Source organism: Salmo trutta, chromosome 15, assembly GCF_901001165.1.
Source record: "Salmo trutta chromosome 15, fSalTru1.1, whole genome shotgun sequence".
Lineage (NCBI taxonomy): Eukaryota > Metazoa > Chordata > Actinopteri > Salmoniformes > Salmonidae > Salmo > Salmo trutta.
In genome coordinates, this window is record NC_042971.1 from 29,269,893 (window position 1) to 29,288,495 (window position 18,603).

General features: G+C 39.4%; 1 protein-coding gene across 3 annotated transcripts in view; it reads left to right on the forward strand.

Annotated features, from left to right (window-relative positions):
* The first annotated feature begins 1,680 nt into the window (after window positions 1–1,680).
* ttc3 (tetratricopeptide repeat domain 3) overlaps window positions 1,681–18,603 on the forward strand; it is a 45,878-nt gene continuing 28,955 nt past the window's right edge. The window contains exons 1-12 of one of the 3 annotated variants that reach the window (XM_029690955.1): window positions 1,681–1,779; window positions 2,350–2,422; window positions 2,564–2,606; window positions 2,828–2,984; window positions 3,084–3,165; window positions 3,254–3,307; window positions 4,376–4,508; window positions 5,258–5,343; window positions 6,618–6,712; window positions 7,108–7,170; window positions 7,276–7,330; window positions 7,861–8,047. In XM_029690955.1, the coding sequence (XP_029546815.1) occupies window positions 2,360–2,422; window positions 2,564–2,606; window positions 2,828–2,984; window positions 3,084–3,165; window positions 3,254–3,307; window positions 4,376–4,508; window positions 5,258–5,343; window positions 6,618–6,712; window positions 7,108–7,170; window positions 7,276–7,330; window positions 7,861–8,047 (1,018 nt within the window). In that variant the 5' untranslated portion in view covers window positions 1,681–1,779; window positions 2,350–2,359. Of the gene's footprint in view, window positions 1,780–1,820; window positions 1,932–2,007; window positions 2,202–2,349; window positions 2,423–2,563; window positions 2,607–2,827; window positions 2,985–3,083; window positions 3,166–3,253; window positions 3,308–4,375; window positions 4,509–5,257; window positions 5,344–6,617; window positions 6,713–7,107; window positions 7,171–7,275; window positions 7,331–7,860; window positions 8,048–18,603 lie in introns of those variants that run through there. The other 2 variants (XM_029690957.1, XM_029690956.1) reach the window with 2 other exon arrangements.

An 18,603-nucleotide genomic window follows, 5' to 3' on the forward strand; every position in this document is an offset into this window, starting at 1 on the left:
GGGTCACGGCCGGCTGTGACACAGCCTGGTATCAAACCCGGGCTGCAGTGGCTCCTTTGCACTCGTTGTTGAATTTGCGATTTCCAACTTGTTGTGGAATATTTGTGTTCAATGGCCGATGGGCACCGATACGTTCTATAATTTATCTTTATATGACAAGGATTGAAAAGGATTTGCCAGTAGATTGCCGACTTGATGTATGATGATGACTGCTTGTCTAGCTTGCTAGCTAAGATTTTGAAAGTATGATATGACTTGATCAGTCCAATCAAAGCTAAGGTAGATATGTGATTTGATGTCATTTTATCTGTGTCCAATGACCTTGAGCCTTCTTGGATGGGCACTTCTAATGTAAGTCTATAGCAGCACCCAAGGGGCTTGAATTCTTAAGTTCTACGTGTAGATTCTGCGGTGACGTGGTGTCCCCATGAGTGATAGAACACTGAGCCAGTCACTGCACAACTAGAGAACATTACCAACCCCTGGGCTCCGTATTTTCCACTGGTTGCCCCACCACCACAGAAAGCACTAAGCTAGGGTGAAATACCTGCATTTTGGAGCTGCTTTACTCAAGAAAGCAAAAAAGAGACCATGTTTGAATGCAGCTTTACTAACTCAAGGTTTATTTTTTTAACATTGTTTGCAAACTGATATGTGACAGGAATTAATGTCAAAATAACATACAAAACAGAAGATGTTTTATTTTTTATTATATATTTTTTTTGCTAAACAGCATCGCCACAGAGACAGCATGCCTAAAATCACACAATACACCAGTTAAGGGTTGACAGTAGTTTAAAACCATTAGTACTTCCAACAACAGTGTTGGTATTGTGTTGTTATTTTTTAAACTACTGTTAACTCTACCTCTATGGGATTGGTGTGTCCCCCGCGGGACAGTTGAGCTAACGTAGGCTAATGTGATTAGCATGAGGTTCTAAGTAACAAAACAAAAAATCCCAGGACAGAGACATATCTGATATGGACAGAAAGCTTAAATTCTTGTTCATCTAACTGCACTGTCCAATTTATAGTAGCTATTACAGTGAAATAATACCATGCTATTGTTTGAGAAGAGTGCACAATTATCAACTTGAAAATGTAATAATAAACCAATTAGGCATATTTGGGCAGTCTTGATACACCATTTTGAACAGATATGCAATGGTTCATTGGATCAGTCTAAAACTTTGCACATACACTGATCAAATCAAATCAAATGTATTTATATAGCCCTTCGTACATCAGCTGATATCTCAAAGTGCTGTACAGAAACCCAGCCTAAAACCCCAAACAGCAAGCAATGCATGTGAAAGAAGCACGGTGGCTAGGAAAAACTCCCTAGAAAGGCCAAAACCTAGGAAGAAACCTAGAGAGGAACCAGGCTATGAGGGGTGGCCAGTCCTCTTCTGGCTGTGCCGGGTGGAGATTATAACAGCACATGGCCTAGATGTTCAAATGTTCATAAATGACCAGCATTGTCAAATAATAATAATCATAAGAGGTTTTTAACTGGTGTACTAGCTTAACAAATGAGACAGTAAAACAATCTTTGTTAATTGATTTCAATAATATATTGTTCGTTTTTTCAGTACGTGTATGTTTAAGTCACTTTGAACTATTGTTGTGATTTTAAATCAGAAAAACGTGGTTTTCTGTAACGTTCAAGTAAAATAAAAATCTACGGGACTTTTATTTTGAAATGTAGCCGTATTATCAGCAACGCCTGCTCTGTGGTAAACTGAGCATGTTGCCATAAAAGACAAGTGAACAAGAAAGGTAGGTTGGTGTGTGCGTAGCGTGTCTAACAGTATTTCATGCTCGCGGTGTCCAGATTTCTAAATGTTAGTTTTTTTCACGGCAAAGCCATTAAAAAACCGCGCCAAGTTGCTAGCTAACAAACGATTGCTTAACGTTAGCTAACTTTCAAGGTGAGTGCGAGGCTTCTGGCAGTCAGACAGATGTTCCCTTCCCCCATCTGCAGTTGGCTAACCAAACAATGACTCTATTAGATGGGTATTGTTAGGAAACACAATTTAGTTGTAACGTTAGTTAGCTAACGTTAACTTAGTTAGCCAAGTTATATGATCGCAGAACTAAACGTTAGCTATAATTTTGGTTTAGTTAAGTAACGTTTCCAACGTCGTTAGCCATCTCCAAGCATAGCTAGCTAGCCCGCTTTAGCCGTCAATTCACATGTGGTACGTTAACTTTGTACACTTTCGTTGAGTAATAATAGCTAGTTAACATTAGTTAAGTTGGCTAGTTTGTTGACAACGCAGTTAACTAAATAACATAGCTAACGTTATTGTGTATTGTCACTGGGCTAAATTATGATTCTTATTTCAGACTTCCCAAAATGTCAGATTCAGACTCCGGTCCAGAGTTTTTGGACTGCGACATCAGACACGGGGCGAAACTTGTGAGTAACAAGGATGGTTGACTGTAATTTTAAATAGTGAAGTAAGTTAGTACCGGTGAGCTAACTACATCCATTTGAAAATTGACTACTAATGTAGTAAATGTGGCAGTACGTCATTATTAACCTTATGTTCTTCCTCAGATCTATGACAAAGACAGTCCCTTTGTAGCCCTGCAACCTCCAGGTAAGAAGTAGAACACTAGTTAGTTCCTTACACATAAATACCTAGCTAGCTAGTACTGACTCACATTGTGGTTGGAAATGGGTATTGGGAGTGGACAGGTGTGACCCAGATCCTCCACTATCAGAGACTACAAACATATCTATTCAAGGTGGATGTTCAAGATTACATGGGAAACAATAACATTCATTTTCACTTGTATCACACTGTGTTTAATGTTGCAGATGTTATATATGAGCGATGGAATAAAATCCCTGTCATTTTGAAAAAGAAGGCGGCCCAGTTAATGAAATTGTATGCCTTTTGGTACCACATTCTGCTGCGTCAAGAGAATCACAACACCACACGCTGGGCTGTGCAAGTGGGCTTCCTAGACTCAAAGTAAGAACAATGACTTGCAAATTAATTGTAACTCCCCTGTCTCACATTTGTCGTTCCTTAGTAGTGTTAATGTGCATGTTTTCTTTTCACTTTCTCTAGTGTCAGCAATGACTTGAGTCTGAAGAGACTGCACAAGATAGAAATATTGGAAGCTATCCTCAGAGCGATGGAAAAAGGATGTGTAAGTTCCTTGTTACAATAAATGGAACCATACAGGAATTGCAGTGTTGAACCTGAAGGCTCATGTTGTCACTTGTTTTCTCTTCCAGTTATTAGAAGATCAAACAAGGCATATGATCTGGATAAGCAATAAATTTAACTTGGTAAGTGTAATGCATGCCTATGGTGCACTGAAAATGCAAATATGCTGCATCTTCACTGCTTTCTCTTGCTCATATCTTACCAAATAGAGCAACATGGTTTCTTCTCTTTTCTAATATGGAAGTATCCACTCATCATAGTAATTATTCATAAGAATACAAGAATGTTCTCTTCATGCCTAGAAAATGGGGCAAAATTCTACTTACTCTTTGAGGTATCCAAAGAGTTGGGTGCCAATATTCATTGTTTAAACAACTCAACAACTTATTTACACCCTGCTGGTACATAGCCAATCAAAGGAAATCGAAATGTCCTGTTTGGTGCTCTTAAATTTGAATCGTTGATTGCGTTAAGACAAGCTCAACCTGATTTGTCACATGGAATATCTAGCAACCCGGTGTGCATGAACTTCCCACCCATTGGTGTATTGTCTTCTGGTTGCCTAGGCAAAGAGCTCTGTAAATATTGTACAACATTATCATTTAATTGTTTGGTCTTGACTCCATTGCAGAATTGGGGTAAAGTGTTTTTTTGGCTCATTGCTAGCAAGCTAGATGGCTGTTGTATTCAAATAATGTAGCCCTGGCTTTGTTTAGTCTGTCGGGAGGAATTACAGTAAGTACTGCATGCTGTCCAGAGATGGGAAAAGAGGCTCAGGAACTGTTCTTAACCACAGCCAAGATGTGGTGGCTATCCATGTGCTTTTCGACAGCTGTGGCATCACCCAGGTGGGTGCTACATGTTTGGCAATTGAGGACCAGTACCTATGGAGGAACTGACTGTCGGAGAAGCAGATTTGGTACACCGATGAAGTGGTCCGTTCCTGTTTGTTAGACTTTCTCTCTGGCTGTACCATCGATGCCCCCTATGCTGAAGCTACACTGCCTTTCCAGTACAAACTGCCTCGACCCCCACCCTTTCACCTGAAGCCAAAATGGGGATGTTTAATCTCCCATCTGTACCACCTCAATTTATTTTTTTGCTTTGAGAATTTTCTGTAATAATCAGCGCTATACAAGTTATGATGGTGAAGGTTAGAGGTGTTTTGACTGGTACCTCTCTGTGGCTAGCATGTGCCGGAGGTCCTGGACGACGCGATACGCTGGCTGGAGCGGACAGGAGAGCCCCGCATCAAGCTGCGGGTTCAGGAGCTGGGCCCCAGAGGGAACTGCTTTGCTGCCCTGCAGCTCATCTTCACTGAATGTAAGAACCACTGTCGGGCAGTGTGTCCTCCATTGCTGTTAATATGGTGGTCTGATATACTGTCTGTAAGCCTCATACTGATGTTTTTACAGCCTTCTCACACTAGATCTTACCCTACTGATGCCTGTTTAGGGCTTAGTGGTAGGTAGCTTGTGGAGGCTGAAAGGTGAAACATGGTAGATGGGCAGTGATATCTAAACTTTATCAGCGAGGGCCTTGTTTTTTTTAAGCCAGAATTTCTAGAGACCACCCAAATCTAATGACACAACCATAAAATGTGTGATTTGCTGCTTTTTTTTGTTACATAAAAAGTCAATTCATTACAAATAATTATTAATCAAAATTACGAACCAATAAATGCCTTAGATTATTTCTGAAACATTTGTATATTGTCCCATACAATCTCTATTCTTAACTGTTTTGTGTTCCGGCCCTCCAAATCAAACTTTATTTGTCACATGCGCCAAATAAAACAAGTGTAGACCTTACCGTGAAGTGCTTGTAAGTAAGCGTTTCATGGTAAGGTCTACACTTGTATTTGGCGCATGTGACAAAGTTTGCTTTGATCTCTATTCTTAACTGTTTTGTCTCCCCCCGCCCGCAATTCCCGTGTGATCCCGACTTTGAATGTTACTGGGCTATAGGCTAGAATACCACTGTGCAATTAAATATGACATTGTTTATTCCAACTCTGGCAACTTGGTTAGCAGTGAATGGGTCCCAATACAAACATGAACTTCTCTCATCAGATGCCCACTATACACAGGCCATGGGAGTCAACAGGAAAAAAATGATGCGAGAGCTTGCACAGGACCCCGGCCAATGGTCTATTGAGGTAAGAACCTGTAATTTATAATGTCATCCTTGAAGGACTCAATGCCCTCACCTTATTTTATGTAAAAATTGTGACGATTTGGAAAATGAATTTACTACAATCGTTTCGTTCCGATCAGCAAAATAAAGTTCTGAACCGGTTCGAACCAAAAAGTACTGTTTATTGTTTTACCTGTAAAATAACTTTTTATTTAGCTCATTAAATTACCCAATCAGTGGATAGAGCAGGCAAACTAGTTAACATTTTTGATTGACAGAAAAGTGTAGCCTATGGCTCAAAATTTGACAAATTTTGCAGGTGGGCAGAAAGGGTTGAGGAGACTTGAAGTGCTGGGCATTTTATGACATGCATTATCTGAATTGGGTCCAAATAATTATATCTAGGAGGAGTGGCTTCTATGGCGGAACTTTGCATTTCCTTTTGAGTTAACTAGCTAACAATCTTGTGTGTGCAGAGCGGCACCAGAATTTAAAACGCATCTTACCATTTTGTAGTTAATAAATCCAATGTGAAATGTGATGACTAGGCCTATAGTATTCTTAACTAACATTGAAGAAGTTAATCTAATCTTCTGTTGCTAATTAAAAATATTTATCTTCTGAATCAAGCTTGTAACATCAAGACAGTATATCAAATGTATTTATAAAGCCCTTACAGCAGCTGATACCTCAAAGTGCTGTACAGAAACCCAGCCTAAAACCCCCAAAAGCAAGCAATGCAGGTGTAGAAGCACGGTGGCTACGAAAAACTCCCTAGAAAGGCCAGAACCTAGGAAGAAACCTAGAGGAACCAGGCTATGAGGTTGCCAGTCCTCTGGCTGTGCCGGGTGGAGATTATAACAGAACATGGCCAAGATGTAGTAGTAGTCTGTTCTTTGGGAGGGGCAGGTAGCCTAAACGTGCAACGGTTTTCATATTACAGGTAGATACTCAAACTTTTTCTAGTAACTGTGGGCTTTGCATAGGCACTTAGTGGGACTAAAACAATTCCTAGAACATAAAATCACTTAACTGGTTCCCATGCTTCTAAAATAACTGTTATGATCCGGAACATTATAGATCACTTTCATTCTGTACCTTCAATGTTATTTTCCAGTTCTGTTTTATTCCCTGAACTGGTTCCAACCCCTGATAGTAATGTTTCAGATGTATAGCAGATGTTTTTTTTAATTACCTAAGTTGATGGATAGGTTAGTGTAAATCATGTCGATTTACATTAATTCTGACATGTTTTTCTATTAGGATTTTGTCAACTTTTTTCCCTCCTTTCCTCAGAAAAGTGAAGAGATGAAGACTAGAGGAAATGATCAGTTTCAGAAAAAGAAATATGATGCAGCAGTCAAGTGTTACTCAAAAGCCATCAAATATCAGTAAGTGGTATTTTTGGTTTTAACATTGGATTTATGTACTATTGGAATGTTGGACAATATAACATGCGCCTGTGATTGCATCAAGTCAGACTGTTACCCATGTTCTCTGATTATCTGCATTACCGCTTCCCAATGTGTTATTGTCACGGTACCTTTTTGATTTCATTGTTTATTCATGTTTTATTCAAGTGACTAACACCCTGCTGAACATGTTTATTTATGGCACCATAAATGTCTCTGAAGTGTAAACTCTACTTTGACCACGTCTATCACGACTCACTTTCCCATTTGGTCTGTCAAAATGGACCAGAATGGTGTACTTAATAACTACTCATAAATAAATACAAATTTGTATCAATTTCTTGTTTGAAAACATAATCCTATCTATTTTTCAGCCCTGAAAACCACATTATCTATGGGAACCGAGCACTTTGTTATATCCGTAGTGAAAAATATCTGTAAGTCCTACAAACTATAAACATATGATAAACAGACCTGTTTGTGTAGGACACTTACACAAACCCATTAAACATGTTTAATGATCAAGGCATCATTTGTTACAGAAAAGCTGTTGGGGATGGAAAACGAGCCACTTTAATACAACCAGAGTGGGCAAAGGTATGCAATTCTCCCACGGCCACATCTGAATTTCCATTGCGATTGCCCTCAGCTTAAAGGGATATTTCGGTATTTATGTAGTTCCCCAGGGTCAGATGAACTTGTGGATACTATTCCAGTCATTGTGCTAATGCTAGTTAGCAATTCTACAAAAGCTAGTTGGCAACGTCAAATGCAAAGACAAATGGTATCCACAAGTTTATCTGACCCTGGGGAAGTAAATAAAGGGCTTCGTTGCCAAAATCCCAAACTATCCCTTTAAGCAAGATTCATCAAATATCTGAAGATCAAACCCACTGATGGTGGTGAAATGAATACATTTTAGTCAGCTCTTTGTTCTGACTGACCAGCAAGCTAGTTCTATTGATCTAAAATCAAAATGTTTTTTTTTCAGTGTGAGGCATGAAATGCTCAACATTCTACAAAAAGGTTATGTTGTATGAGTGTAATGGAATGTTAATGCCTAAAGTACTATCATTCCTAAAATGTCTGATGGTATCTTCCCTTCCTCTGTGGTCTGTGTATGGCAGGGTCACTACCGGTACTGTGAGGCGCTGTTCCTACTGGGGGAACACAAGCAGGCGATAGAGGCCAACGAGTGGGGCCAGACCCTGTGCAAGGCTGACCCAGAGGGCATGAAGGACCTGCTGCAGCAACATGCCAAGTTCAACATAGAGATGGAGGAGAGCAAGTGCCACCGGGCAGAGGAACGCAAAGGTAACGTGGAAATTTGCCCACATAACTTCATATTAAAACCAACTGATCATGTAGGAAAGCATAATTACTAGGATAAATTTGGGGATAATTGTAAGAATTGGCTTGTGGTTAACAAGATTAATTTGGCGCCTTGTAAAACTAGCGATTTACCGTGACAAATCAAAGGGATGTTTAAAAACCCTCCCAACAAGAGCTTGTCCCACCGCCATAGATTTTTTGCATATCCAATAGCAGGAAGTGGGGGTGGCTAATCCTAACTACCCAGAGGGTACCTCCATATGAAGTTGGGGGAAGATATGGAAAATAATCATCTTTGTTTACAGTGGGTTCGGAAAGTATTCAGACACCTTGAGTTTTTCCAGATTTTATGTTACAGCCTTATTCTAAAATGGATTAATTGTTTTCCCCTCAATCTTAACACAATACCCCATAATGATGAAGCAAAATCAGGTTTTTAGGGATGTTTGCAAATGTATTAAATAACATAAGTATTCAGACTAGGGATGCTCCGCTGTATCGGGGAACATATCGGAATCGGACGATATTAGCTAAAAATACAAACGCCGGTATCGGCCGATATCTAGTTTAACGCCCGATGTGCAAAACCGATGTCAAAGCTGACGTGCATACCTATATAAAGGTGCATGATGTAACGAAGGTACATGATGTAACGACATCATGTAAAGATTTGCGCTATACATGCAACACAGCAGCTAAACTAGCCCACAATGTCTGCTGTGTGGGTCAAGCAGTCATTTGAAAGGAACAAAATTTCAGCGAGACAACTCGAAGGTGAAATCCATTAAAGCCAAGAAAATGGAATTCATTGCCCTTGACAATCAACTTTTCTGTTGTGGTTGGTGATGGCTTTCGCTGACTGGTCGAGCACCGGTTAACACTACCAAGTGCGCTATTTTTCTGCTGTTGCCCTACTGGAGTTGCACAGTAATAGCGTCACTGCTATTAGCTTCACAACATGCATACTATGGAATGCCGTTTGGGTCTTTGCGTGTCAAAAAAGATAGGTGCACAGTCAAAGCTGTACAGAAGTCAGCCAACACCGGCCATGAACAATGTTTACAATACCGTGTTGGTAATAAAGTATAATTTGTTTGACCGCAACTTCTGGCGTAGCTAGCGTTAGCTTGGTACCTAGCTAGCACCAATACAACAGCCTGAAAACAATAACCAGTAGAACCTGCAGTCATCATTATTCTTAGCAATGATTTAGGAATCCTTAAGTATTGTTCGCTTAATGAAATGTAACTTCAGTTCGTGAAATTAAGTAGCTGGCTAGCTACTTAACCCTGTTCCCCAAAGCAAATGTTATAAGCAGCCAGCTAGCTTCATCTGGCTAGTGAGGCTCGATCGGACTGGGTTGTGTGTTAAACTAGCCACAATAAGGTTTAGGCACAATAGTCGAATTTGCGGTTTGCCTTCAAAATAAGTGTCTTTGACAGTGATGCGAATCATGCCATACTTTTAATGAAGGCTAACCGCAAAGTCCACTATTGTGGCTAATCCTTATTGTGGCTAGCTTCACAGATGGGTCCGATCACCATTAATAAAATATTATAAATTAGGGTTATTTTAGATGACACCTAGCTATTTAGTTAGCTTACTATAGCTACTGAAACAGATGTCGTTTTTGGGAAGAACATTGTTTGCACCCATGAGCTAGCTTTTTTTATGACCAGCACTGTAGGTGCACAAGGCATCTTTATCAGCATCAAAGCATGCGTATTGATGAATTGGGGATGGTGCCAGGTTTCCTCAAGACTTGACACTTGGTGTTCAGGCCTAAGTTCAATTGGTTTCAGACTAGAGAATCTGGTTTCTCATGGTCTGAGTCTTTAGGTGCCTTTTAGTAATTTCCAAGCCAGCTGTCATGCCTTTTACTGAAGAGTGGCTTCTGTCTGGACACTCTACCATAAATTCCTGATTGGTGGAGTGGTGCAGAGATGGTTGTCCTTCTGGAAGTTTCTCCCATAGGAACTCTGGAGCCATGTCAGTGATCATTGTGTTCTTGGTCACCTCCTTGACCAAGGCCCTTCTCCCCTGATTGCTCAGTTTGGCCTGGTGGCCAGCTCTAGGAGGAGTCTTGGTGTTTCCAAACTTCTTCCATTTAATAATGGAGGCCGCTGTGTTCTTGGGGACCTTAAATGCTCTGAAATGTTTTGGACCCTTCCCCAGATCAGTGCCTCGACACAATCCTGTCTCGGAGCTCTACGGACAATTCCGTCGACCTCATGGCTTGGATTTTGCTCTGACATGCATTGTCAATTGTGGGACCTTTATATAGACAGGTGTGTGTGTGTGCCTTACCAAATCATGTCCAATCAATTGAATTTTCCACAGCTGGACTCTAATCAAGTTTTAGATACACCTCAAGGATGATCAATGGAAACAGGATGCACCTGAGCTCAGTTGAATCTCATAGCAAAGGGTCTGAAGACTTATGTAATTAAGATATTTGTTTAAAAAAAAACATTGCAAAACTTTTTAAACATGTGTTCGCATGTCACCATAGGGGTTTTGTGTAGATTGAGGAAAAAATTATTTTATTTCTTTTAGAACAAGGCTGTAATTTAACAGTGGGAACTCAAGGTGTCTGAATACTTTAGGAATGCACTGCATGCTAAACAAAAGTAGCCTACAATGTAATGCCATTAGTTTGTCATGTATTTCCTTTCCATTGTTCTTGGGTAGGTTGGGCTTGTTTTACCAGATGTTGCTTGTTCCCAGCGATGCAAACTAGTCACCTTTTGGCGAAATTCGCTGTTTTGAATCCAAACTAGGTGACCTACGTGAATCGTGTAGATCCGAGTGATGCGCGTTTGTAAACCAGCGCAGCGCGAGACCGAACGATAACGAAGAGGTAGGCGAGAAGCCTGACCACGGAGACGGGTGAGAAGATGAAGCGTACTTCATGAGCTGTAACTGGAAAAATTGGCATTTGGAAAGTGTGGTGGAACAAGTATTGTTGGCATTAAGTATTTTGCTATAGTAGCTGGATTGAATAATCTGTTAGCTTGCCAGAGAATTTGAGCAACATTAGCCAATTTAGCTTTTCAAATTATTGAGTTTGTCTGAAAATTAGCTGGCTAATAAAGTCAGACAGCTAGCTAACGTTAGTAACCTAACCAAAGCGGTATAGTATTAACTGGTATACGACTCCTTGCCGTTGTTCAATGATCACTTTAGGTGGCATTTTATTTTTATGGCGGTTTGATCGCGGGGGAGGCACTAGTGATGTCTGGAGTTTTCGTTTTGGCTATTTGTTTCAAGTGTATTAGTCTAAATAAATCTCTTTGCTCAAATTCGTCATCGCTCCCATGTCTTAATTGACTATTTGAAATGTTTATTGCTTGCCTAAATCTTACTCCCTCTGTTTTAATATAACACAGATTCATTTTGGTTGCCTATCTGGATGTGAAGTTTGTTCTATAATATAAAATATCCTCTTTGATTTGATCTTAACCTCCCTGGGCAAGGTGGGACGCTTAGTTAACCTGTTAGGGTATAGGGGGCAGTATTTTCACGGCTGGATAAAAAAATTTACCCGATTTTAATCTGGTTACTAATCCTACCCAGTAACTAGAATATGCATATACTTATTATATATGGATAGAAAACACCCTAAAGTTTCTAAAACTGTTTGAATGGTGTCTGTGAGTATAACAGAACTCATTTGGCAGGCAAAACCCTGAGACAGATTCTGACAGGAAGTGGATACCTGATGTGTTGAATTGACTTTAAGCCTATGCCATTGAAAAACAAAGGGGCTGAGGAATGTTTTGGCACTTCCTATTGCTTCCACTAGATGTCAGCAGCCTTTACAAAGTGTTTTGAGTCTTATACTGTGAGATCTGACCAAACAAGAGCCATGGAACGGTGATGGCCCATTAGACACCTGGCGCGCAAGTTCATGTTGGGTACTCTCGTTCCAATACGGTTTAAAAGAGAACGCAATCGTCCGCCTTGAATTTTATTCATGTTCTGGTTAAAAAAGGCACTAATGATTTATGCGATACAACGTTTGACATGTTTGAACGAACGTAAATATATTATTTTCCGTTCGTGAAGTAAAGTCCGGCTGGCTTAGATCATGTGCTAACAACACGGAGCTTTTTGGACATAAATGATGAGCTTTTTTGAACAAAACTACATTCGTTATGGACCTGGGATTCCTGGAAGTGACATCTGATGAAGACAATCAAAAGGTAATGGATTATTTACATAGTATTTTAGATCTCTCCAACATGGCGGTTAGTCTGTATCGCAATGCGTATTTTTCTGGGCGCAGTGCTCAGATTATTGCAAAGTGTGATTTCCCAGTAAGGTTATTTTTAAATCTGGTAAGTCGATTGCGTTCAAGAGATGTAAATCTATAATTCTTTGAATGACAATATAATATTTTACCAATGTTTTCTGATATTAATTAATTATTTTGTTGTCATGACTTGACTGCCGGTTATTGGAGGGAAACGATTTCCTGAACATCAACGCCATAGTAAAACTGTTTTTGGATATAAATATGAACTTGATAGACAATGCATGCATTTTTAGTTCTAACATAATGTCCTAGGAGTGTCATCTGATGGAGATTGTAAAAGGTTAGTGCATAATTTTAGCTGATTTTATGGTTTTGGTGACGCCTGTCTTTGAATCGACAATACATTACACACAGCTATTGTCAATGTACTCTCCTAACATAACCTAACTTTATGCTTTCGCCGTAAAACCTTTTTGAAATCGGACAACGTGGTTAGATTAAGGAGATGTTTATCTTTCAAAGGGTGTAAGTTAGTTGTATGTTTGAGAAATTTGAATTTTGACATTTATTTGGTTTCAAATTTGCCGCTCTTGAAATGCACCTGCTGTTGACAGGGTGCGCCACGGGTGGCACGCTAACGTCCCACATAACTTCTTGGGGCTAACAGCCAGTGGAATCGTGTGGCGCGAAATACAAATACCTCATAAATGCTATAACTTCAATTTCTCAAACATATTACTATTTTACACCATTTTAAAGACAACTCTCGTTAATCTAACCACACTGTCCGATTTCAAAAAGGCTTTACAGCGAAAGCAAAACATTAGATTGTCAGGAGAGTACCCTGCCAAAAATAATCAGACAGCCATTTTTAAAGCATGCATATGTCACTAAAAACCAAAACCACAGCTAAATGCAGCACTAACCTTTGATCTTCATCAGATGACACTCCTAGGACATTGTTATGCAATACATGCATTTTTTGTTCAATCAAGTTCATATTTATATCAAAAACAGCTTTTTTACATTAGCATGTGATGTTCAGAACTAGCATACCCACCACAAACTTCCGGTGAATTTACTTAATTACTCACGTTTAACGTTCACAAAATACATAACAATTCTTTTAAGAATTAGATACAGAACTCCTTTATGCAATCGCGGTTTCAGATTTTAAAATAGCTTTTCGGCGAAAGCACATTTTGCAATATTCCGAGTAGATAGCCCGGCCATCACGGTTAGCTAATTTGACACCCGCCAAGTTTGGCCCTCACCAAACTCAGATTTACTATAAGAAAAATTGGATTACCTTTGCTGTTCTTCGTCAGAATGCACTCACAGGACTTCTACTTCAACAACAAATGTTGTTTTGGTTTGAAATAATCCATAGTTATATCCAAATACCTCCGTTTTGTTCGTGCGTTCAGGTAACTATCCGAAGGGTGACGCGCGAGCGCATTTCGTGACAAAAAATTATATTCCATTGCTGTACTTCAAAGCATGTCAAACGCTGTTTAAAATCAATTTTTGTGATTTCTCGTAAAATAGCGATAATATTCCAAACGGCGACGTTGTATTCGTTCAAAGATTGAAAGGAAAACATGGAGTCCTCTCGTGGATGCGCACGCCAGTGTCATTGTTCCCTGCCTGACCACTCACAAACTCCTGCTGTTTTTCACCCAGAGACTGGAGAGAAGTCATTCTACTTTCTGGTGCCTTCTGAGAGCCAATGGAAGCCTTAGAAATGTCACGTTACAGCAGAGATGCTGTATTTTCGATAGATGCCACAGAAGGAGAACAAATGGTCACAGGGCACTTCCTGTATGGAATCTTCTCAGGTTTTGGCCTGCCATATGAGTTCTGTTATACTCAGACACCATTCAAACAGTTTTAGAAACTTTAGTGTTTTCTATCCAAATCTACTAATTATATGCATATTCTCGTTTCTGGGCAAGAGTAGTAACCAGTTTAAATCGGGTACGTTTTTTTTATCCGGCCGTGCAAATACTGCCCCCTAGCCCCAACAGGTTAACCAATACTCCTCATCGTTTTAATGCTTTTGGTATTTTTGCAAATTACATAAGTGATCATTGTGCTATTGCCTGTATGAGAGATGGTAATATTCCTAAAATCTCCACGTGAGAATATGAAAAGAAACTGGAAGCGGTTTGATATTCAAGATTTTTTTAATGATGTATCTAGCATTGAATGGAAGTAATCCCTGATGTTGAACTAGCCTTTTACTTCCACAATGCATTCTAGGATGTATGCGATAGGCATGCCCCTTTTAGAAAATTCAGGATTAAGGGCAGCGAGAACCCTTGGTTTACTAAGGATATTACAAAAATCATAAGGGAACGAAAGAGGGACTGATTTGGCAGATTGATTGGAAGGCTTTTAAACATCTTCGAAATATGGGTGTGGGTATGATCCGTAAATTGAAAGCAGACCACTACCTGAAATCTACTTAACAAAATTTAAATAATCCATCCAAATTTTGGTAAGTAGTGAAGGGTTTGGAGTGCAAAAACATGCACAGATTCCCAAACAATTGTTGGTCGATACCGATTGTAACCGAGACAACCTCCATTCTGAAAGCCTTCAATCAGCATTTTTTTTTTAGATGCAGGCAGTTTATTTGAAAAGGTATAATTGAGCCCTTTATGAATTTACCTGACACCCCTGTGCGCTCCTTCACCAGGTTCTCCTTTTCATCCTTCTCTGTTTCAGAAGTGTAAAGCCCTGAAAGAAATTGATTTAAAAAAATAAAATAAAAAATCCCCTGGCCCTGATGAACTAGACCCCTGCAGACATCATTGCAACCCCTTAACATGTATTTTTAACCTCATGCTTGATAAGGAAATCCCCAAGTTATGGAAATCTGCTTTTGTACGGCCTCTCCTGAAAGGTGGAGATCCTTTGCTACTTGACAACTATTGACCCATATCAAAATTGTCTGTACTGGAGTCCTTCGTTAGTAGGCAGCTAAAGGTCTACTTCCAAGAAAACATCTTAAATGGAATGCAATCAGGTTTTAGGTCTGGCCACAGCACTGTTTCAGCAACATTTAAAACCTTCAATCACATCCACTGTGCTCTTGATAAGAAGTTACATTATGTCTGTTTTTATTGATTTGTCGAAGGCTTTTGACACCGTGGACCATGCTGTGTTAGTGCAAAGGTTGAAATGTTGTGGAATTACTGGTCATGCTCTAGATTGGTTTATAAATTACCTATCAAATCGTACACAATGTGTAATGGCGGATGGTTGTAAATCCAGAGGTGTGCTCAGGTGTTCCGCAAGGTTCTATTTTGGGCCCACTGTTTATTTTGTATATCAACCACATTGGGGATCTTAATGAAACAGCGGATGTTCATTTGTATGCATATACTGTTCTTTATTCAAGTGGTAGTAGTTTCTTTAGCTTTTGAAAATGCCCAAAGGGCATTTATCTTTCAACAGAATCTGTTTAATTTAAAGCTGATTCTAAGTTTGGGTAAAACAAAATGCATGGTATTTTCAAATGCCAGGCATGTTACAAATGTCATTGCTACATTGGCTGGACATGCTATAGAGCAAGTTAAAGTGTACAAATATTTGGGTGTGTGGGTTGATAAGCTCAGCTTCACTGTGCATGTAGAAAACTTGATAAGGAAGCTCAAGCTGAAAATAGTATTTTATTACCGGCATAAGGCTTGTTTTTCTCTTGAGGCCATGAAAGAGCTGGTACGATGTACATTACTGTCGGTTTAAGATTTTATTTATTTTTATTTTATATATAAATAAATAAATAAATATATATATATATATTTATTTATTTATTATGCAGGCCTCAGCCACTACCCTAAGAGCACTTGATTCAGTGTATCATGCAGCCCTCAAGTTCATTACAAATCAGAAACGTCTAACGCATTGTGATCTCTACAGCGCTGTTGGCTGGTCGTCATTGACCTTGCGTAGGCTTAACCTGTTTGGGATAAGGGGCAGTATTGAGAATTTTGGAAAAAATATGTGCCCATTTTTAACTGTCTCCTACACCAACTCAGAAGCTAGAATATGCATATTATTGTTCAGGTTTGGATAGAAAAAACTCTGAATTTTCTAAAACTGTTTGAATGGTGTCTGTGAGTATAACAGAACTCCTATGGCAGGCAAAAGCCTGACAAGGTTTCATGCAGGAAGTACCCGGTCTGACAAGGAGTCGTGCGTCTTGCATCTCTTTATTGAAAAGTAAGGATCTTAGCTGTAACGTGACAATTCCCAGGGCTCCGATAGGCTCTCAGAACCCAGGAAATACCTGAAGGTTGACGAGGCAGCCTCAGGCTGAAACACATTATCGCCTTTGGTAAGTGTCGACTCAGAGGACCTTTGAATGAGGCGCGTGCACGATTCGCTCCTGAGGAGAAATTTAATTCGGCTGTTTAGGCTCAATGCATATTCCCGGTCGGAATATTATCGCTTTTCTACGAGATAAATGGCATAAAAATTGGTTTTAAACAGCGGTTGACATGCTTCGAAGTACGGTAATGGAATATTTAGAATTTTTTTGTCACGCCAATGCGCCATGCTCGAGACCGTGATGTTGCATTCTGATAGTGTCTAGAACTCACGAACAAAACGTCGCTGTTTGGATATAACGATGGATTATTTGGGACCAAACCAACATTTGTTATTGAAGTAGAAGTCCTGGCAGTGTATTCTGACGAAGAACAAGCAAGGTAAGAACATTTTTCTTATAGGAAATGTGATTTTGGTGGAGGCTGACCTGGGTGGGTGTCTAAATAGCTAGCCCTGTGATGCCAGGCTATGTACTTAGATTATTGCAAAATGTGCTTCATCCGAAAAGCTATTTTAAAATCGGACATATCGAGTGCATAGAGGAGTAATGTATCTATAATTCTTAAAATAATTGTTATGCTTTTTGTGAACGTTTATCGTGAGTAATTTAGCAAACTGTTAGTAAATTCCCCGGAAGTTTGCGGGGGGTATGCTTTTTCTGAACGTCACATGCTAATGTAAAAAGCTGTTTTTTGATATAAATATGAACTTGATTGAACAGACATGCATGTATTGTATAACACAATGTCCTAGGTGTGTCATCTGATGAAGATCATAAAAGGTTAGTGCTGCATTTAGCTGTGGTTTGGGTTTATGTGACATGATATGCTAGCTTGAAAAATGGGTGTCTTATTTCTGGCTGGGTACTCTGCTGACATAATCTGTTTTGCTTTCGTTGTAAAGCCTTTTTGAAATCGGACAGTGGGGTTAGATTAACGAGATTCTTGTCTTTAAATAGCTGTAAAATAGTCATATGTTTGAGAAATTGAAGTAATAGTATTTCTAACGATTCAAAAATCGCGCCACTGGATTGAAGTGGCTGTTACGTAGGTGGGACGAGTTCGTCCCACATGCGCCAGAGAGGTTAAACACTGATTTATAAGGCCATATTGGGTTAAATGCTATTTTATGTTTTTTAGTCAGGTCAGTAAATAAATATCAATTACAGTCCCATTCTGATTTGCAGCTAACAGTACCAAAAATTAAAACAGGTCATGGTAGAAATAGTTTTAGTTACTTAGCTCCGTGGTCCCGGAATTCTCTCCGGAACATCTTAAAATGTGGTGATCTAGTTTCGTTGGTGGAGTTTAAACACTTGATCGATGTATATATCATAAAGTAATTGTTTTTTAGGCTAGCTGTTTTTAGTCAAGATGTTTGTTTTTAATGTAAAATGTTTTTGTTGTACTGTATGTGTTTATAGTTTTAATGTTGTGTTAATGTATGTAAGTTGTTTTGTCTGAAATGTTGTTCCCTCTGCTGCTATTGGACCCTGTCTCTCTTGGAAAATAGGTTCTCAATGAGAACCTGTATAAATAAAATACGTTTTTGGCTCTAGTGACAAAATGTAAGGAAATTAGAAATCGGGGTGGGAGAGAAGAGTATTTCGGCAAGGCCATTTTCTTGCCTGCTGAAATTCTCCCTGTATTAAGTTCCTTAATTTTGTGGCTAGTCAAACTTTCTGTGGCACACACTACTGGTCAACATGAGCTACCACAATGATTCTGAAGTGTGCCAGGCCTTGCAGCCCCCAAAATAGAAGGGAGAATTCAGCAGGCAAGGAAATGGCCTTGCTGGAATTCACCCCCCCCCCTTCTAATTTGCTTTTGTCAAATACTTTCTACAGAACAAATTTCACGTCAGGATAGGAAACCTTAATTCATGGATGTGTATTAAACCGAGGGAGTAAAATGTAGGCAAGCTAAACATTTCAACTACTAGT